Here is a 21,176-nt window from a genome sequence, read left to right on the forward strand (position 1 = left end):
GCTCAGACCCAACGCTGCAGCGGACATTTACATGTGATGTGACCTCAGTTAAATCTCATAATCTCATTTGGGACCTGAGTTTCTTCCTGCATAAAAATGAGGATCAAAATAAACCCTGCCTACCTCCTGGGGTTGTTGGGAGAGTTAAGAGCTATTTTAAAACATAAGCTGGATTTGGTAAATTGGTGCAGCCACTATGGAAAACAGTATGGGGGTTCCTCAAAAAACTAAAAATAACTACCATGTGATCCAGCAGTTCCACTCATGGGTACATATCCATGAAAATGAAAACACTAACTTGAAAAGATACATGCACCCCAATGTTCATAGCAGCAATATTCATAATAGCCAAGACATGGAAGCAACCCAAGTGTCTATCAACAGATGAACAGATAAAGAAGATGTGGTGTGTGTGTGTGTGTGTGTGTGTGTATAATAGAATATTACTCAGCCATATAAAGAATGAAATTCTGCCGTTTGCAACAGTGTGGATAGACCTAGGGAGTATTACACTCAATGAAATGTCAGACAGAGAAAGACAAATACTCTGTTATCACTTATATGTGGAATCGTAAAAAAGACACAAACAAATGTATATGATAAAACATAATTAAGACATTCTGCCCTGCCATGCCCTGCTCTCAAGAGACACAAGTCATCTCCCCCAGTAAATGGGCCCGGCCTGCGGAGGAGGGCGCCATGCGGCTCCGCTTTGCCCGGCTTTCAGAGCACGCCACCACTCCGACCAAGGGGTCTGAGCGCGCCGCGGGCGATGACCTGTACAGTGCCTATGATTACACAGTACCACCTACGGAGAAAGCCCCTGTGAAAACAGACATTCCTTCTGGGTGCTATGGGAGAGTAGCTCCACGTTCTGGCTTGGCTGCAAAACACTTCATAGATGTAGGAGCTGGTGTCATAGATGAAGATTACAGAGGAAATGTTGGTGTTGTACTGTTTAATTTTGGCAAAGAAAAGTTTGAAGTCAAAAAGGGTGATCGAATTGCCCAGCTCATTTGTGAACGGATATTTTACCCAGAAATAGAGGAAGTTCAAGTTTTAGATGACACTGAAAGGGGTTCAGGAGGTTTTGGTTCCACTGGAAATAATTAAGATTTATGCCAAGAACAGAAAATGAGAAAATGTACATTTTCCTTGAAAATAAAGACTTTGCTTAAAAAAAAAAAAAAACATAATTAAGGGATTAAGAAATATAAACTAGGTATAAAATAGATAAGCAACAAAGATATATATATGGCCTGGATTTGTTTTAATCAAGTATGGTGAGACACACAGACACAAAATTGGCTGTTATGAAGGAAGCAGTTTATATTCACAAAACCATAAAAACAAGATGCCCAGCACTCCACGCAGGGCCATGCAGGGAGGCGCCAGGGTCAGCCAGGAGGCAGAGGGAGGGAGGGAGGGGGAAACGTGGGCAGGAGCCTTTGTTGTAGGTTCTGTGAGAGGGACAAGGCAAGGGAGAGCAGGCAGGTTTAGGATCAGCTGGTATGAATGATGTCTGCGGGCGCTGGGAATTAGGGGCTGTCCCTAGTTGCCTGGTACCTGGCCCTGGGATGAATACGGCAGAAGAACATGGGCCTCCTGGAGCATGAGAGCCACACAGAGGAGGTGGTGGGGAGTGTGGGCTCTGGACTGGTTGGTTTGCATAGGACAGGTGAGCTCCTGGGCACGTCCATTGCTTTTCTAAGAACTGGCAGCCCTGGGAGGGACAGTCTCTCCCTGGTCAGTGAGGCCCCGGATGTCAGAGCATCAAGAATACAGCAAATAAGGAAACATAGCCAACACGAGTGCAAAGCACCCGACACACAGGAAGTGGGAGATGTCATCCCTGCCTGTTTCAACTTTGTGGGGCCTGGGTCTCCCTCTACTTGCTTCACATAGTGAAGCAAGCTGAGAGTCTTCCCTTCCCAGCTGGACTCTAGTTCCTGGAGGGCTCACTGCACGCCTGCACCCAACCAGGGCAGGAGAAGCCTTCTCTGGGCCCCTCCCTGCCTGCAAAACAAGAGGAAGTAAACAGAGTGCTGATGTCAGCAGAGGCCCGTGGACAGCCCATGGGAAAGAGCAGAGACCAAGACCTTGCCCTTCGTCCCTCCCCCTTCCCTGTGCTCTTTCTTTGCCTCGTGTGTCCTGCCTCACCTCAGGGGCCACACTCACATCCCTCCTGCCTTTGTTTCCCCAGACCCTGAGAAGTGGCCAGCTGAATGAAGCACAATGAATGACCCTTCAGGATGGGCTGTGGAAGGAAGGGGAAGTGAGGGAGGTTAACGGGGGTGGTTGGTGGTGCAGGGGCAATCGGGGCAATCTTGGGTAAGCGCCAAGCTCACGAGGCAGACAGACCTGAGTGTGGTCCAGATCCAGACGTGGAGGGAACCAGAGTAAGTGAGGTCACCTCTCTGAGCCTCAGTGCCTTCCTCTGTCAGATGGGAATCAAATTCCTTTATCTCACAGGATTGCTGTGAAAAGTAAATGTAACACACAAAGCAGGTTCCCAGCATCAGTCCTTGCCCCAGGGCAGTGGTTCTCAAACTTCAGCAGGTCAGGCTGGGGCCTGAGAATTGGCATTTCCCACAAGTCCCAGGTTGATGCTGCTCGTCAACACTGTGATACCTGTGAATGGTATGACTATGTCAAACGGTAGATGTATGTTCAACTTTTTAAGGAATGGCCAAAGTAGTTGTACCATTTCACATTCCCACCTGCTGTGGATGAGAGCTCTGGTTGCTCCATGTCCTTGCCAACAGTTAGTATGGTTGGTCTATTAATTTTAGCCATTTAATAGATGTATGGTGTTATCTCATTGTGGTTTTCATTTGCATTTCCCTAATGACTTATGATGTTACACATCCTTTCATGTGCTTATTTGTTACCTATGTATCTTCTTTGATGACGTATCTATTCACATCTTTAGCTCATGTTTTTTTAAAAAATAAATTTATTTATTTTTATTTTTGGCTGTGATGCGTCTTCATTGCTGCGCGCGGGCTTTCTCTAGTTGCGGCGAGCGGGGCTACTCTTTGTTGCGGTGTGCAGGCTTCTCATTGCGGTGGCTTCTCTTGTTGCAGAGCACAGGCTGTAGGCACGTGGGCTTCAGTAGTTGTGGCATGCAGGCTCAGAAGTTGTGGCTCATGGGCTCTAGAGCTCAGGCTCAGTAGTTGTGGCACACGAGCTTAGTTGCTCCGTGGCATGTGGGATCTTCCCGGACCAGGGCTCGAACCCGTGTCCCCTGCATTGGCAGGCGGATTCTTAACCCTGCGCCACCAGGGAAGCCCTAGCTCATGTTTTTAATTGGAATTTTGTTTTCTTATTAATCTTTGAGAGTTCGTTATATATTCTGGATACAAGTCCGTTGTTAGTTACATGATTTGCAAATATTTTCTCCCTATCTATATCTTGTCTTTCACTTCCTTGACAGTTTCTTTTGAAGAACAGAAGTTGTTAATTTTGATGAACTCCAATTTTTCAATATTTTCTTTTATGTCATGCTTTTGGTGCTGAATCTAAGAAATCTTTGCCTAACCCAAGGTCACAAAGATTCTCTCCTATGTTTTTTTCTTCAGTTATATAATTTTAGGACTTATATTTAGGCCTACAATTCATTTTGAGCTCATTTTTGAATATAGTGTAAGTTCTGTTGTTTTTTGTTTTTTGTTTTTAATTTAATTTTATTTATTTTGGTTGTGCTGGGTCTTATTTGCGGCTTACAGGCTCCTTAGTTGCAGCACGTGTGCTCCTTAGTTGTGGCCGGTGGGGTCCTTAGTTGTGGCATGCATGTTGGATCTAGTTCCCTGACCAGGGATCGAACCCACATCCCCTGCATTGGAAGGCGGATTCTTCACCACTGTGCCACCAGGGAAGCCCCAGTTCTGTTAGTTTTTGTGTTGGGTTTTTCTTGTATATAAATATCAAATTGTTCCAGTACAATTTGTTTAAAAGACTATTTCTTCACTGAATTGCCTTTGCATCTTTGTTGGAAATTAATTGATCATACACGTGTGGGTCTATTTATGTACCCTCTGTTCTGTTCCAGTAATCTATTTGTCTTCCTTGATGCCAATACATCTTGATTACAGTAGCTTTGTAATAATAAGTCTTGAAGTCAGGTAGCATAAATCCTCCAATTTTGTTCTTCAACTGCAAAGTTTTTTTTGGCTGTTCTAGGTAGCTAGTTTTCTATAGGAATTTTAGAATTGTCTTGTCAATTTCTACAAAAAAAATCCCAAACCTACTGGGATTTTGACTGAGATTGTGTTAAATCTACATATTATCCGGGGAGAATTGCCGTATAACAGTATTTAGTCCTCTTATGTGTGAAGTCTCCATTTATTTGTCTTCTTTAATTTCTCTCAGCGATACTTTGTAGTTTTCACTGTTCAGATTTTGCACATCTTCCATCATATTTATTCCTAAATATCTGGCATTGTTGATAATATTGTATATAGCATTGTTTTCATCTCAATTTCCAATTATTTGTTGTTAGTATATATAAATAAAATTGATTTCCGTATACTGATCTTGTAAACCTGCTTAACTCACTAATAGTTCTGGTAGTTTTTTTGTAGATTCCATTGGATCTTCTACATAAATAACCAAGTCATCTGTGAATAAAGACAGTTTTACTTCTTCCTTTTCAATCTGGATGGCTTTTGTCTCAATTACTATACCTGCAGGATTTTAATTTATAGAGGTGATTGACTGACAACTCAGAGAGGTCATTGAAAGATTTTTTTTTAAGATTTATTTTTTATTTATTTATTTATTTTATTTATTTTTGGCTGCGTCGGATCTTAGTTGCAGCACGCGGGATCTTCATTGAGGCATGCGGGATCTTTCATTGCAGCGCGCGGGTTTCTCTCTAGTTGTGGCATGCTGGTCTTCTCTCTCTAGTTGTGGCACGCAGGCTCCAGGGCGTGTGGGCTCTGTAGTTTGCGGCACGCAGGCTCTCTAGTTGAGGCGCAGGAGCTAGTAGTTGTGGCGCGTGGGCTTAGTTGCCCCGCGGCACGTGGGATCTTATTTCCCTGACCAGGGATCGAACCGGTATCCCCTGCTTTGCAAGGTGGATTCTTTACCACTGGATCCCCAGGGAAGTCCTGAAAGAAGATTTTTATTACTTATATTTCCCAAGGGGAGGGTGTACACCACCCCTTATAGGTGGGGAAGCACCAGAGTCATTCAGGAGGCAGAAACAAGAATGAGGATAGGCACTTCCCTGGTGATGCAGTGGTTAAGACTCTGCGCTCCCAATGCAGGGGGCCCGGGTTCAATCCCCGTTCCGGGAACTAGATCCCACCCATATGCATGCCGCAACTAAGAGTTCGGATGCCCAAACTAAGGAGACCACCTGCAGCAATTAAGACCCACTGCAATCAAATAAATAAATATTTTTTTAAAAAAAGAATGAGGATAAAGAAAACAATCTTTATTATGTTTTCTGCAGGAAAAACAAGGCAGGACAAAAAACAGTTTAAGACTGGCTACTCTGAATAATTCTGGTGGGTGTTGGGCTATAGGTGCTTTCCTTAGTTGTCTGGCACCTGGCCCTGGGTTGATTTAGGGCAGGGGAAATATCGGGTTGCTGTGTGAGAGTTAGATAAAGGAGGTGGTATAGAGTATGGGGCCGGGAGTGGATAGTTTGTCTATGAAAGGTGTGTTCCCAAGAAAGCCCTTTGCTATCTATCTCTAAGAATTAGCTAGATCTGGAAGGAGCAGTAACTCCCTGGTCCGTGAGCAGTAACTGCTGGTCTCCCAGATGTCAGAGCTTCAAGAATACAGAAAGTAAGAAAAGAGAGTTAGTACAATTGGCCCTGTGATAAATGGATGCCAAACAGATAAATATAGAATCTAAGAAAATACAGCTAGAAAATTTTTATTTCTGTTTCTTGCCTTATTATATGGGCTAGAACCTTCCAGCACAACGAATGGAGATAGTGAGAACGCACATCTTTGCCTTATCACTAATCTCTGGGGGAAAGCAAGAGTAGGGTGAGGTGCCATGGAAGGGGAAGAGGCTGGGGCAGTGACGGACGTGGCCAATGAGGAAGGGAGGATGGAAACTTGGGAGAAAGTGGGGAAGATCTAAGGCAGTGGTTCTCTCTCTCATGTGGTCCATGGCTCATAGCCCTCACCTGTCCCTGCTGCTATCACACAGTTTCTGACCTCTCTCTCATGTCTCCCTCATGTCTACCTGGGCTAAAGGGCTGCATTTAGGCTCTGCCCATCTTTGAATCACAAAACTCCAGGCCTCCTCCTCCCACAAGCCTCCTCTGTGAGTAGAGCCACAGCACCAGGCTGCATCCCAGGCCCTCCCATGCCTACTGGGGAAGGGAAGATGAACAAACCTAGAGACCTCGTGCCATCCCTGAGCAGAAACCACACCTCACAAATCCTACCCTCATGGGGCTCCAACTGGGTCCAGGGGCCTGAACATGATGTGAAATGTGCAACTTGCATCTAGGGAGAACTTCTGTGGAAGCAGCGGGGCCTGAGGGCACCTGGACAGTGGGTGCTTGCAAAGGTTCCCCAGAGCCTGTTTTGTAAAAGTTCTGTGCTGCCTAAGAGAATGGGCAGTGGCGCCCCCTGGCGGGGTCCAGCCCCCTCCTCCGGAGGCCAGGCAAGGAGGAGACATTCCAGGTCCCAAGCTAGTGGGGTGAGGCAGGAATAGAACCCAGATGTCTCCCCACACACAGGGCAGGTACCCTCTGAAGGCACTGCCAAGAAGCCGGTGGGTCCCTTTTCCTCTCTTCTGCCCCCCTTTCCAGCTGTTACCAATTCAGCCCAAGCATCTTTCACAGCCCAGAGGACTCCATGATATTAAGACTCTGTGCCTCATTTTCCCCCTGGGTAAAATGGAGATAGGAATACATTCATCACAGAATGTTGTAAAGCTGAAAAAGAGAAAATGGATGTTCAAGGCCTGACTCAGATAAGAGGGCTCCATGAAAGTGCAGAATCACTCTTCTCGGGCCTGGGAGGAGAGGTAAGAAAAATAGATGCAAAGGCAGGGTGGAGGCTGCTTGGCTGGCTATGGGAAAATTATGGAAAAAAACTATTAGAATTGGGGGAAAACTAAGAAAAGGAGAAAGGAAGCTGGTCTGTTTTTTTCCACCTCCAGAGAACTAATGCCACTTCCTAATGAAATCATGTCTTCCCCTGCCCTCCTTCTACCCAGTACCAATGCCAACGTCATCCTGGGGAGGGGGTGAGCAGAGCCTCCATCCCAGCCAGCCCTGGGGGGGGGTCACCAAAGTTCCCAGCCCCCAATCTCTCACCCCGCCCACCACCAGTCACAGGCGGGCAGGGCCTCCATCAGAGAGGGTCCCAGGGACTGTCACCAGGATGGCTCATGACTGCTCTGACCTTCATCCCCTCTGTCCAGGGAAGGCTCTGGATGAGCCAGGGTCGCACAGCTGCAGATGGAACCCCCTGAGAAGCGTTATTAAATACAGCCTCCGGGCTCACCTCCAGAGCTCCACACTCACAGGGTGAGGCCCAGAGATTCTGTGGTGCAGCCAGGAGGAAGCATCCAGAAGGGGCAGAAGGCCCGGTGGGCTCAGCAAGACTGGAGTTCAAGTCCTGGACCCGCCACCTCAGAGTCCTGGACGTGGGGCAGGGCGTGTCGGAGCCCCGGTGTCCTCCTTGTAGAGTGTGAGGACAGAGGGCCCTGCAGATCCAGTCTTGCCTCTGTGGGTGGAGGCGTGGCCTCCAGAAGGCCCACCCTCTGGGTAGGTGGGAACCTGCGCCCACCCTCACCTCCTCACCTCAGGGAGGGTGTGAGACTGCACACAGGGAGCAGAGCAGGGCGGGAGGGGCCTGGTGGGCCTTGGTTCTACCTGGGGACTGAAGGGGGGCACTGCAGTGTCCCCTACCTGGAGAGAGAGAGACCACTAGCATGCTGGGTGCCCCTGGTGCCTGGGCTGGGGGCTGAGGCTTGACCACCAGCAGCTCCCTCCTCCTCCTCCTCTCTAAGGGGCTGTAGCTGGGCAGGGACTCAGGGCCGTGGACCTCTCCCTGAAGGAGCCTGAACTGGTTCTGCTGTCGCCCCTTTCCCTGGGAGGAGAGAGACACTCCGAGAAGCAGGGAAAAGAAGAGAGAGACACACAGAGACACAGAGACTGACTCCTAAGGAGATGCCAAGGGGGTGGCAGAGGCAGGGAGCTGAGGGAGAGAGGCGAGGCCCCAGCTGGCACAGGTCAGGACCAGCCCCTCAGTGTGCAGAGGGGGGCAGGGAGCCCTAGATCATGGTTCCCTTTGCACTGACCACAGAGAGGCCCTTTTGCAATATAGGAAAAGAAGCCACATTGATAAAGGAGTGCCAGTCACGGCAGGGGTGGGCAGGTTTCAGGAAGGCCGCTACCCTCCTCAGTCCTCTGAAGGAGCCTGGTCGTCGCTCTCCTGGTGCTGAGATTCCCCGCAGGCGGCCCCTCCACAGGCCTCCCCTCTGGCCTTGAAGGCTCTGCTTGTCTTCTCATCCCGGGAGGAGGGCAAGGCCATGGGTCTGCCCTTGCTGCTGTCCCTGCTGCTGTCCCTGGCATCTCTGCAGGCAGGTGAGAGGCCGGGACTGTCCTGCCCTGCCCAGGGCCGCAGGGACCACCCCCCCAGGGAGGGGCTATGGCTGCGTGTCCGTAGAAGTGTCCCCTGGGGTAGCCGGCCAGTCCTCCCACCCCCAACAAACAAAGAGCTGGTCCCACAGTGCCGGGTCCCCCCAACCCCTCACCCTCCTCCCCGCCCCAAGCCTGGAGAGGGGCTCACCCAGGCCAGAGGGCCAGTCCTACCACCTGTCACACATCCCCTTGTAGGTGAGGGTGGCTGACGGTCTGGGGTCACCTTCAAAGTCTCTCCCTCTCCCTCCCTCCTCTAGGTCACTGGGCAGAACCCAATCCAAACATTGACTTTGGGATGAACCAACCAAAGGAACTCTCAGCCCCCAAGGGTGGCTCCATCCACATCCCCTTCTCCTTCTATTGCTCCTGGGCATCAGCCAAGGCTCCCAACGTGAGAATATTCTGGAGATGGAAACACTACTTTGGGGAGTTCATCTACAACACAACCCCGCCGTTCATCCACAAGGATTTCAAGGACCGGCTCCTCCTGAACTGGACAAAGGGTGGGCACAGCGGCTCCCTCCAGATCTCGAAACTGCGGTGGGAGGATGAGTCCAGGTACTTCTGCCGGGTGGAGGTGGACACGCTGAGAAAAGGCAAGCAGACGTGGCAGTCCATCGAGGGAACCGCACTCACCGTCATCCCCAGTGAGTCCCGCTGTCCTGCCTGAGGCTCTTGGAGGCCACTGGGGTCTTGTCTCCCAGGCCTGGCCCAGGCCCCCTCTTCCTCTCTTCTCTCAAACTCCTCTCCTTGCCCCCTCTACTCCTCCCCAGGCCTCTATCAACCCCTTTTCACCTTAATCTTCGCAGCCCTGGGCTGCCTCCCTTGCCCATCCTCCTCTCTGCCCTCCAGATCCAGCCCCCTCCCTCATCCTCAGCCTTCCACCCTCTGGGCTCCCAGCTATTCTCCTTTCTTGCTCCAAGCTGGGGCTGCACCCTCCCCTGCCCTCACCCCATGTCCTCCAGGTGACTTGACATCTTTGGGATGCGGCCGCCTCCCCTTTGTCATGTGTCCATGTGTGGAGGCTCAGCTACCCCATGTCTGTCTCCCCACGGCCATGAGCTCAGCCCACACACACACAGTAGGTGTGTGGTGGCCACCAATGGTGGCCCGAGGTGTCCCGTGTCCCCATCACCTGTTTCCCATCTCCCCCTTCCTTCTGCTGCTCTGCTCCCCAGAACACGGCCCTCAACGCTCCCACCCCCACCCCATCTCTTTCCCATCTCCTCTTCCCCCCGCTTCCATCCTCTTTACCTCCTTGCCGCCCCCCACCTCTCCCTGTGTGCTTCTCGTCACACTGTCCCCGTTGTCCACGCTGATCTCGCTCCTCTGTCCTGGTCATGACGAGGCAGCAGCAGCGGTAACGGCAGCTCCCGCTGACTGTGCCCTGCGTCCCGGCTGGACACCTTGGCAGCATCAGCCCAGCTAAACCCCAGCTAACCTTCCCCACGACCCCGGTAACAGTCGGCCCTGCTGCCGTCCTCCTGTTACAGGAAGGGAGACCGAGGCTCGCACAGCAAACACCTGCCCGAAGTCACTCCTGGTGCAGGTGGGGTTTGACCCCAGTTTAACCCCAGAGCCTCCCTTGTTAACCATGAGTTGCTCGGCCTCACCTACTGACCTCATCACCTTGTTGTCTTGACCTCTTTTTTACCTAATAATGGACACGCTGCATTAACAGATCTCCGTCTGTCACTCAGTGGGGCATTGGAACTTGCACCTCAGTGTAACTATCTCCAGAGCAGGGGGGAGGGGGTTCTCTCTGACAGGCAATGGCAATAAGGGTGTTGTTGTCTGTAATTTTTTAGAAAACTAATAATTGACTAAGACAGTCTGCTCTTTATAATCACTTGTGCTGGCAGTTGTAAACAGTGTCCATGATGGATTACTGCTGTTGGCCGGAAAGACACTCTCCCTGTCTCCCCTCTTGGAAAACCACCGCCCCTTCTTGACCACTATGCTCGTTTAAGAGCAAACAGATAGTGACTCACAATCCGAATTAAGTAAGACAGCCTTGGATTAATATTTCCTGCACCTCCTCCATATTCCCTTAAATCAGGGGTCCGCAGCCTGTTAGGAACCGGGCCGCACAGCAGGAGCTGAGCAGCGGTTGAGCAAGCAAAGCTTCATCTGCCGCTCCCCATCGCTCCCCATCACTCTCATTACCAACAGAACCATCCCTCCCACTTCCGAGGAAAAACTGTCTTCCACAAAATCGGTCCCTGGTGCCAAAAAGGTTGGGGACCACTGCCTTAAATGACCTTTTCTGACAGATTTTTGGTCTCCTTAGATCCCTCTTCTTTTTTTTCTAATTCCCTAATTTCCTCTCTATTCTTTATTTTTATTATTAACGTACAACATTATCTTTTGAATGTTTACTTTTTATACTTTTCATTGTAAAAGTAAAGCATAAATTCTGGCCAAGATAGAGAGTTATATGCACATGTTTACCTCCACTCCCTCCCAAAATCTACCAAAATGACAGCAAAGGGAATTTTTAAGACAAAAACCAACAAGGACAAAAAAATTGCAAGCTAGGACAAAACCAAAATTTGGGACACTGGAACAGTCAGCTCTACCCACCACCAGAGCCTCCCATCAAGCCTCTTAGATAGCCTCAACCACCAGAGGGCAGACAGCAGAAGCAAGAAAAACTACAATCCTGCAGCCTGTGGAACAAAAACCACATTCACAGAAAGATAGACAAGATGAAAAGGCAGAGGGCTATATACCAGATGAAGGAACAAGATAAAACCCCAGAAAAACAACTAAATGAAGTGGAGATAGGCAACCTTCCAGAAAAAGAATTCAGAATAATGATAGTGAAGATGATCCAGGACCTCGGAATAAGAATGGAGGCAAAGATCGAGAAGATGCAAGAAATACTTAACAAAGACCTAGAAGAATTAAAGAACAAACAAACAGAGATGAACAATACAATAACTGAAATGAAAACTACACTAGAAGGGATCAATAGCAGAATAACTGAGGCAGAAGAACGGATAAGTGACCTGGAAGACAGAATGGTGGAATTCACTGCTGCAGAACAGAATAAAGAAAAAAGAATGAAAAGAAATGAAGACAGCCTAAGAGACCTCTGGGACAACATTAAACGCAACAACATTCGCATTATAGGAGTCCCAGAAGGAGAAGAGAGAGAGAAAGGACCAGAGAAAATATTTGAAGAGATTATAGTCGAAAACTTCCCTAACATGGGAAAGGAAATAGCCACCCAAGTCCAGGAAGCGCAGAGAGTCCCATACAGGATAAACCCAAGGAGAAACACGCCGAGACACCTAGTAATCAAATTGGCAAAAATTAAAGACAAAGAAAAATTACTGAAAGCAGCAAGGGAAAAATGACAAATAACATACAAGGGAACTCCCATAAGGTTAACAGCTGATTTCTCAGCAGAAACTCTACAAGCCAGAAGGGAGTAGCATGATATACTTAAAGTGATGAAAGGGAAGAACCTACAACCAAGATTACTCTACCCGGCAAGGATCTCATTTAGATTTGATGGAGAAATCAAAAGCTTTACAGACAAGCAAAAGCTAAGAGAATTCAGCACCACCAAACCAGCTCTACAACAAATGCTAAAGGAACTTCTCTAAGTGGGAAACACAAAAGAAGAAAAGGACCTACAAAAACAAACCCAAAACAATTAAGAAAATGGTCATAGGAACATACACATCGATAACTACCTTAAACGTGAATGGATTAAATGCTCCAACCAAAAGACACAGGCTTGCTGAATGGATACAAAAACAAGGCTCATATATATGCTGTCTACAAGAGACCCACTTCAGACCTAGGGACACATACAGACTGAAATTGAGGGAATGGAAAAATATATTCCATGCAAATGGAAATCAAAAGAAAGCTGGAGTAGCAATACTCATATCAGATAAAATAGACTTTAAAATAAAGAATGTTACAAGAGACAAGGAAGGACACTACATAATGATCAAGGGATCAATCCAAGAAGAAGATATAACAATTATAAATATATATGCACCCAACATAGGAGCACCTCAATACATAAGGCAACTGCTAACAGCTATAAAAGAGGAAATCGACAGTAACACAATAATAGTGGGGGACTTTAACACCTCACTTACACCAATGGACAGATCATCCAAAATGAAAATAAATAAGGAAACAGAAGCTTTAAATGACACAATAGACCAGATAGATTTAATTGATATTTATAGGACATTCCATCCCAAAACAGCAGATTACACTTCCTTCTCAAGTGCGCACGGAGCATTCTCCAGGATAGATTCCCATATGACCCAGCAATCCCACTACTGGGCATATACCCAGAGAAAACCATAATTCAAAAAGACACATGCACCCCAATGTTCATTGCAGCACTATTTACAATAGCCAGGTCATGGAAGCAACCTAAATGCCCATCGACAGACGAATGGATAAAGAAGTTGTGGTACATATATACAATGGAATATTACTCAGCCATAAAAAGGAACGAAATTGAGTCATTTGTTGAGATGTGGATGGATCTAGAGACTGTCATACATAGTGAAGTAAGTCAGAAAGAGAAAAACAAATATCGTATATTAACGCATGTATGTGGAACCTAGAAAAATGGTACAGATGAACCGGTTTGCAGGGCAGAAGTTGAGACACAGATGTAGAGAACAAATGTACGGACACCAAGGGGGGAAAACCGCGGTAGGGTGGGGATGGTGGTGTGCTGAATTGGGTGAGTGGGATTGACATGTATACGCTGATGTGTATAAAATTGATGACTGTTTAAAAAAAAAAGTCTTCTCTAAATAAGAAAGAAGCAAAAAAAAAAAAAAAAAAAAGCAGCAGCAGCAAGAATCTATAGGAAAGAAAAAAAAAACCACAATTGGGGCCTTCCCTGGCGGCACAGTGGTTAAGAATCCGCTTGCCAATGCAGGGAACAGGGGTTCGAGCCTGGTCCAGGAAGATCCCATATGCCACAGAGCAACTAAGCCCGTGTGCCACAACTACTGAGCCTGTGCTCTAGATTCTGCATGCCACAACTAAAAAAAAAAATAATAAAAATTAAAAAAAAATAAAAAAAATTTGGGACGCTGGAAACAGATAGATGAATGTAACTGGCTCAGGAGATCAGAGTGGTTAAACACTAAGCCACCAGCGGGGACACCAAGAAGGAAGGTGATTTACACTGGAAAAAGGGTCAGGAATGGCAACCCCTAATATCCCTGAAGGTGGGTATGGAAGCAATCCAGATTATGATTGAGATTAGCATAAGGTTTTTTGTTTTTTGGCTGTGTTGGGTCTTTGTTGCTGTGCGCAGGCTTTCTCTAGTTGAGGTGAGTAGGCTTCTCATTGCGGTGGCTTCTCTTGTTGCGGAGCACGGTCTGTAAGCGCACAGGCTTCAGTAGCTGCGGTGTGTGGGCTCAGTGGTTGTGGCGCATGGGCTTAGTTGCTCCGTGACACGTGGGTTCTTCCTGGACCAGGGATCGAACCCATGTCCCCTGCATTGGCAGGCGGATTCTTAACCACTACGCCACCAGGGAAGTCCCTAGCATAAGGTTTATGTTACTATTTTACAAAATGAATTAGAATTGCATTATTTTCCATATTTCTATGTTCTGGAACCTTCTGTCTGGGAATTATCTACTCCTTAAATTTTCACAAGAATTTATCCATTAAACCTTCTGAGCTTGAAATCTCTATGAAAGGTAGTTCTTTAATACTGTTCTCAATTTCTTCTTTGTCTATCCATTAAAGTTTACTATTTCTTAAATTAATTCTTTTAAATTTTTCTTTGTCTCAGAAAATCATCCACTTCTCAAAGGTTTTTAGATTCTCAACCTATAATTGAGCACACATGCACTCATAATTTCAACAGACTCTTTGTCACTATTAGGTTTGCAAGAGTCTTGTCTGTTTTCTTATTTGTTTTTCCCTAAATAACCACTTCCTGAATTTTTTAATCCTTCTGCTGTTCTGTTTCCTTAAAAATGTATCCTATCTAGGTTTTCATTACTTTCTATGAAAACTATGAGTTTTCTTAGAAACTCCTCTCTGTTTTGGGTACTCTTTTCTTGGATACTGAACCTTTCATTCATTTAAAAAATATCTTCACATTTAAAATAATGAAAGTTTTTAATACTGTGAATTCAACTTTGAATGTAGCTTTAGTTTTGTAGGGTTTTTAACATGCGTTCCTATCACTTTTATTTTATCTGACATGTTAGTATAATTAAGTAATTTTTCTTTGATTAAGTAATTTTTAAATTATAAAATCTTAGTTGAGGGATGGTATTTACACTTTTATTATTAATTTCTAATAAGAGTGGACAGTGAATTTGGTCCACACTAACCCAAAGACTTTATTGGAATTTAGGTTTTTTTCCTTTTGGTTGGGTATTAAGTAATCTTTTAATGGTCTATTAAAAGAGGTGCAATCTGTTTGTAGGACTTAATAAGTTAACCTTAGAAACGCATTCCAATATACATTAGGTGCAGACAAATACTGTTTGATTCGACTTATAGGAGGTACTTAGAACAATCATATTCACAGAGTCAGAAAGCTGATTGGTGGATGCCAGGCTGGGGGAAAGGTGATGGGGAGTTAGTATTTAAAGGGGACAGAGTCTCAGTTTAGAAAGGTGAAAAATTCGGGAGATGGATGGTGGTGAGAGTTGTACAACAGTGTGAATGTACTTAACGCCACTGAACTGTAGAGTTAAATATGATTAAAATAGTAACTTTCATGTTATGTGTCTTTTACTACAATAAAAAAAAATTTTTTTAATCCTGTGATTTAGTTCACCTATGGGTGGGTGATAAAATGAGGTTCTGAGATCACGGCACTGATCAACGGTAGGGTCAGGATTTACACAGAGTGATGAGGATTCAGAGCTTCCAGCATCTGCCCTTGTTACTCCCCTCCCTGTGGGAGAGCTTCAGAGACTTGCTCCCCACCTCCCCACATTCCCCAAACTAGGGAACAAGATGTGACAGCTTCACCCAGATACCTCCAGCCCTTTAGTGAACAATTTGCATATTTCTCATGTCTTCCCAGCTGCTAAGCCAACCACCCTGGGCTCCACTACACCTAGCATCAGGGTCCCAGATGGCAAAAAGAGTTCAGAGTTGTGGTCCCTAAGTATGGAAACTACAGTTGGGTTGTCATTGGCCAGCGCTATGCTCAAAATCGCGATTTTGGGATGGATCATGTACCTCAGGTGGAAGAGAAGCAAAGGTAAGTGGTCTGGGACCTCCAACCTCTCCCCAGGATTCCCAGCTAGGTGTTTCTCAGAACCCTCCTGCATCAGAATGATCCAGGTGTCCATTAAAAATGCAGATCCCAAAAAAAAAAAAAAAAAAAAAATGCAGATCCCACATAAGACCATAAAAATGAAAACAAAACAAACAAACAAAAGAAAAAAACAAACAAAATGCAGATCCCTGATGGGCCTGAGGTCTGGGCTTGGGAATCTGCATTTTTAATGATCTGCTTCAGGTGGTATTTGTGTGTCATCAAGTTTGGGAACCACCACTCCAGACCAATCCCTCTTCATAAACCTGATCACTTTCCAGTTCTGGATGCTTGACTTAATCATCTCTCAGTCCTCGCTTTTGGTTCATGGGAGGGACACTCTGCCCTGGGAAAAGGAAGGTGAGAGCAGAAGGAACAGGAAGTTGGCTCCTATTTCCCAGGGCCTGGCTTGTAAATGGAGATGCAAAAGTAAATAAAGCACAGGACCTGCTTTCAAGGAAATGGGGGATAAGAGGATATGGGGAGGACAGTTGCCTCAAGGGCTAACTGACCCACTTAGGAAGAGCTAGGTTGGGAGGGGAAGGAGGGGTAATCAAGGAGGACTTCCCAGAGGAAGCGACTCCTGCAAAAAGTCTCAAAAAATAAGAAAGAATTAGCCAGGCAAGTGGTGAGGGTGCTGTAGAGGTCACTGTCCTTCCAGGGGAAGGAAACCATTCTGGGAATTCTAAGTAGCTCAGGGCTGTGGAGGAGGCAGGAGATGAGAGAAGATGACCTTGGAAATCACACCCCAGAGCCTCTGATCCCAGAGGCAAAGTGAAGCAGCAAAGTGGAAACCTTAGCTTGGCCTTGCAGATACACAGTCTGCGGTAGAGGGGCCGGAGGTGGGCCAGCCTGGGGTCACTCTAATGCCATGGCAGCGTGGATGGAGGGAGAGGGCCAGATCCTGGAAAAGTTTAAGAGGGGAAACCAGTAGGACTTGATGATTGGATTGATAGAAGGATAAGGGAGCAGGGCTTAGTCCCATGTTTCGAACTTGGGTCAGTGAGGCCACGGTGAGCCCAAGTAAAATAGGGGCAGAGGAGGTCAAGGACCATGATTGGGAGAGAAGGATGATTCTTGAGTTTGGAATAGTTTATATTTGTGTGGCATGTGAGTAGAGATGCCCATCAGAAATTTGGATGTATGCATTCACAGCTGAAAGAGACCACAGGGTTAGAGGCATTAATTATTTATGCCACAACACCCACCAAAATTGATTTGAAATAATTTTTTTAAAATGTGCAATGAGAGATGAGCCCTGTGAAATGGTAAAGCTCAGAGGTTGAAAAGCATAGAATCTCGCATGACTGCAGCCAAACCTGCTTCACACCCTGGCTGGGTAAACTCTGGCACTATGATATGACTGCTCTGAGCCTCAACTTACTCATAGGTAAAATGGGAATAAAAATAGTACTTCCCTGGGGTTGTCATGACAAACAAAAGGCATTTAGAATAGATCCTGGTGCAGAATAAGCACTATATGAGGATGAGGACTTATAATTAATAAGTTACAATAATTAAAATGATGTAATTCTGGCATATGATAGATAAACAGATGGAATAAAAGTGAAAAGTCAAATACAAGCAGGATGAAAACAGATCCAAATATATGAGGGAATTTAGCAGGTTAAAAGGAAGCATTTCTAATCTAGGGGGAAGGATGAATAGTTCAATACATGGTCCTGGAACAATGGAGTAGCAGCTGAGAAAGAATAATGTTATCTCCCTACCTCATAATTTGCACCAAAATTGAAGATATAAATGAGGAAAAAATAACCCTAGTACTAGTAGAAAGCATGTGAAACTATTTTACAACCATGGATTGAAGAGGACCAGCCTAAGTATGAAAAAGTCATGAATAAAAATATTTATAAATTCAATTACATACAAATTGTTTTTTAATTCTGCAGAGCAAAAACCACAGTGGTTGTGTCCTGGGAGTGAGGATGAGGGTCAGAGACAAAGAGAAAATGTGACGTAGTCACTAAGGAAATGCAAGATGGTATTTGAGGACCAACTCAGATGAGAAGACATAAATCTGTGCAAGCATCATTGCACATGATTATGTTTTCCCCCAGCAGTATTCAAGCATGAAGGTTTAGAAACATTTAGGAATCACTGGTTAGAAGTTGTGTTCAGCTGCTAGCACCAAAGTCCAGAAGGAACAGTAAGTTAAATAACACAGAGTTTACTTTTTTCCCCCATATAAAAGGATGTGGAGCCAGAGAGCAGAAGCTACCACCTATAAGCACTCAGGCTTCTACCTTTCTGCTCACTGTCCTGGATCCTGGCTTCTATCCTAAAGGTGACCTCATGGTTCAAGATGGCTGCTAGGACTCCAGCCATTATTTCTGAATCCAATCAGGGATGAAGGAGGAAAGGACAAAAAGACAATTCCCCAGCTGTCTGTCCTCCTTTTAAAGAGCATCTGTGAAGTCCTACCCACAACTTCCCTTTATATCTCACTGGCTATATTTAGTCATAGGTCCCACATCTATCTGTAGGGGGGCACGCTGCCACTCCAAATAAAATCAACGTTCTGTAACTGAATAAGAAGAAGCAAATGGATATTGGGATAAGCAAATAGCATTCCCTGCCTTAGGACACATCCAGGACTGAAGATGTGTCAGCAAGTGTGGCAGAAGGACAGGGGAACACAGGAGGTCAAGGAGCCAGTGAGAGGGCAGAGATGGAGAGTAGAGGGCTCAGCAGGGAGCCTGGATAACCTGAAAGAAAGTGGATCATCAAGAGACAAGAGTTAGTGAGGTTAAGCACAGGTACAGAGGGATGATGACAAAAGAGAGCTGGAAGGAAAGACAGTAGTAGCATAAAAATGATACTAGCATTTACTAGGTCAGAGGTCTCAGCTCGAGTGATTAAAAAAAATAAAAGGCCCAGGGTGTGGCTGAGTGGAGCAGAGGTCACTGGAGCTGGGGGAAGTGGGCAAGTCCAATGTGTTCAGAAGGTGAAGGGGCGCAGGGTGCAGGGAAGAGCTGCTCTCCTGATGGGTGTTGAGGACAAGGCAGGACAGGTGTGGGCAGCCTCAGGGTGCCTGCTGGGTGCAGGCTCAGGTCCCAGCCCTTCCCAGGTGGGTTTCAGCCGAGCTGCTTCGCTGCTCTGGTCTCTCCAAGGATGAGCTCAGGGTGGGACGGGGCAGAGAAGGCAGGCAGGAGACCGGCCTCCATGGATGACACATTGACACACTGTTGGTCCCCCTACAGGTCTGCAGACTAAAGCCAGAACCCCAGCCAGGTGAGCGCTTCTCCTCCAAGGGGGGAGGGGGGTGCTGTTTTGTGAAGCAGGAAGTTTCCTTCTGAGAACAGCACTAGGGAGCCTTTCACAGCCCCTCCCCGACTGGACTCTCCATCCACACCCTCCCAAGTCCCCTAACAGGCCAGGCTCTTCACTTCCGGAGGCTCCAGCTCTTTAAAAAATCGAGAACAGTGGACCAGCACTTTCTCTGATTCTTTCCCGGAACATCTCCCTCTGTCTTTCTCTGGCTCCCCCTTTCCTCCTTCATCCCCAGTTCATCCTGGCTTCTCTCCACCTCATCCTTCCTGAACACACCTACCACCTCCACGTTCTGTCCTCTTTCTTGCTCCTCATCCAATCTGTCCTTTTCCCCTGTGACGCGCGCGACCTCCAGCTGCTCCGCCCTCTGTCTTTTCTCAGAGCAACTTCCCTCCCGGCTCCCAGCCTGGCTCCCTCTCCTGGGGCCCCAGCTCCTCTTCCTTTCCTGAGCTCTCACCCTCCTCATGGCCCCCCTCTTTCCTTTCTCCATCTTTCCTTCCACTTCCACGCTTTTCCTTCTCGCAGCCCCTCCCTCCTTTCTCTCCCTCCTGACTCTTGACAGCTGCCCTCCTCGGACCCCTCCCCATGGCGATGGCGTCTCCTCTGGGGACCAAGGCCTGAGCACCGCCCAGGGGACCTGAGATTAGCTTCCTGGTTCTCATGCTCCAGTTTTAACTGAGGCACTGCGGCAGAGAGGACAGGAGCTCCCCCTCCTGCTTCTCCTCCCTGTGCCCCTGCAGTAAAGCCGCTTCTCCAGAACAATCCACCTCAGTCAGCACTCAGGGACAGGGCTACACCGCAAATGACCCCTCAACCCCATCCAGGCGGCCTCCTTCTGAGAGCCTCAAACCTCTGCCTTCATCTTCCGAGTGCGGCCGGGCAGGTCACAGAGCCCCCACCAAGAGAACCAGCCCGATGCAGGTGGTAACTCTTTTCTGTCCAGCCTCTGACACATCGCCCCCCTCCTGTTCCCACACAGGGGATCCTTCCAAAACCCGGAGGAGAAATACGAGAACATTGGGAATAAAGGTAGATCCTGCCGCCATCATCCCTGCTCTCCACCTGGGCCTTCCTTCCTCCCCACACACCCTCTCCCCACACACGTGCCCTCAGCATCCTCCTCTCTCCCCTGCCTCACCCACCCTCCCCCAGACCCTGTTCCTCACCTAAAGATGACCTCACTACTGGAGCCCCCTGCCCACTTCTCTACCCTTGCTGCCAGGCCACCTAACCCTGGCACATCTTGATTTTTTCTAGGACAACATGCAGGCCCCAAGCCTGTATGTTTTCCAACCTGGACACCAAGGTAAGCAGCTCAGATTAGGTCCTGAAAGAATTAAAGGGAAGTTTGGAGAAGGTGGGGTGGAAGAACAGAGGGACTGTGGTTTCGGCAGGGCATCAGCTGTGGGATTGCGGCTCTGAGATGGGACAGCTCCCCCTCTGCTGCCTAACCCCCTCCCCTTTCCATTCTCCCCCAGGATGACGACATCTTCTATGCCTCCCTCGCCCTCTCCAACTTGACCTCACCAGCAGCGCCTCCCCACCCGCCTCCCCAAGAGGGCCCCCAGGAGGAGACGCTATACTCTGTCTTAAAGGCCTAAGGAGTGGGACTGAGTGAGGACCTGCTTAGAGTCAGCTGCACACAGGGATCTCAGTTCCTCATAATCACCCTGGACAGACACAGACGACTCAGAAGCCAGCAGGTGTTGAAGGCCACCAAGGACCTGAGAGACACACAGCCACCTGCTCCAGTTCCCTCTTCAACTTCCTAGCCCTTGACCACAAAAATAAAAGTCCCTGTACAATTTGCCTGAATGCATCTAAGGAGAAAGCTGACATCATCTTCAACTTCTGTCCTTCTTGCCATAAATGAACCATAATAGATAGCTCACATTCAGATCCCTCCCCTAGTCCTTTTGTTCAGTGACTGCCTCAGGCCAGGGACCAGTAAATCCCCAAACACTGGTAGTCAGTCTGGA

The 21,176-nt window shown here is 47.3% G+C and overlaps 3 protein-coding genes across 8 annotated transcripts in view; 2 read left to right on the forward strand and 1 right to left on the reverse strand.

Annotated features, from left to right (window-relative positions):
- MBLAC1 (metallo-beta-lactamase domain containing 1) overlaps nt 1–21,176 on the reverse strand; it is a 67,321-nt gene that overhangs the window by 32,322 nt on the left and 13,823 nt on the right. Inside the window, exon 2 of one of the 6 annotated variants that reach the window (XM_059895909.1) lies at nt 9,180–9,207. The exons of the other annotated variants lie outside the window; for them this stretch is intronic. The gene's annotated coding sequence lies outside the window, so the exon portion shown is untranslated. Of the gene's footprint in view, nt 1–9,179; nt 9,208–21,176 lie in introns of those variants that run through there. 6 annotated transcript variants of the gene reach the window in all.
- LOC132349252 (deoxyuridine 5'-triphosphate nucleotidohydrolase, mitochondrial-like) lies at nt 631–1,135 on the forward strand. Its single transcript, XM_059897513.1, has one exon. It carries the CDS (start codon nt 631–633, stop codon nt 1,111–1,113), a length of 483 nt encoding a protein of 160 aa, XP_059753496.1. The 3' UTR covers nt 1,114–1,135.
- LOC132348448 (paired immunoglobulin-like type 2 receptor beta) lies at nt 8,477–20,751 on the forward strand. Its single transcript, XM_059895910.1, has 8 exons — nt 8,477–8,564; nt 8,879–9,272; nt 13,605–13,629; nt 15,678–15,849; nt 19,128–19,158; nt 20,177–20,226; nt 20,455–20,503; nt 20,676–20,751. The coding sequence occupies exons 1-8, from the start codon at nt 8,510–8,512 to the stop codon at nt 20,716–20,718; spliced, it is 819 nt and encodes a 272-aa protein (XP_059751893.1). The 5' UTR covers nt 8,477–8,509; the 3' UTR covers nt 20,719–20,751.

The sequence above is a fragment of the Balaenoptera ricei genome, chromosome 15, assembly GCF_028023285.1.
Source record: "Balaenoptera ricei isolate mBalRic1 chromosome 15, mBalRic1.hap2, whole genome shotgun sequence".
In the NCBI taxonomy this organism is placed as follows: Eukaryota; Metazoa; Chordata; class Mammalia; order Artiodactyla; family Balaenopteridae; genus Balaenoptera; species Balaenoptera ricei.

Bases quoted from the DNA above. Each gene is read 5' to 3' on its own strand.
- LOC132348448 (XM_059895910.1), top strand. From the start codon at position 8,510: ATGGGTCTGCCCTTGCTGCTGTCCCTGCTGCTGTCCCTGGCATCTCTG. The intron at 8,565-8,878 runs GTGAGAGGCCGG...TCCCTCCTCTAG, and splicing joins CCTGGCATCTCTGCAGGCAG to GTCACTGGGCAGAACCCAAT. The intron at 13,630-15,677 runs GTGCTCTAGATT...CCAGCTGCTAAG, and splicing joins GTGCCACAACTACTGAGCCT to CCAACCACCCTGGGCTCCAC.
- LOC132349252 (XM_059897513.1), top strand. From the start codon at position 631: ATGCCCTGCTCTCAAGAGACACAAGTCATCTCCCCCAGTAAATGGGCC.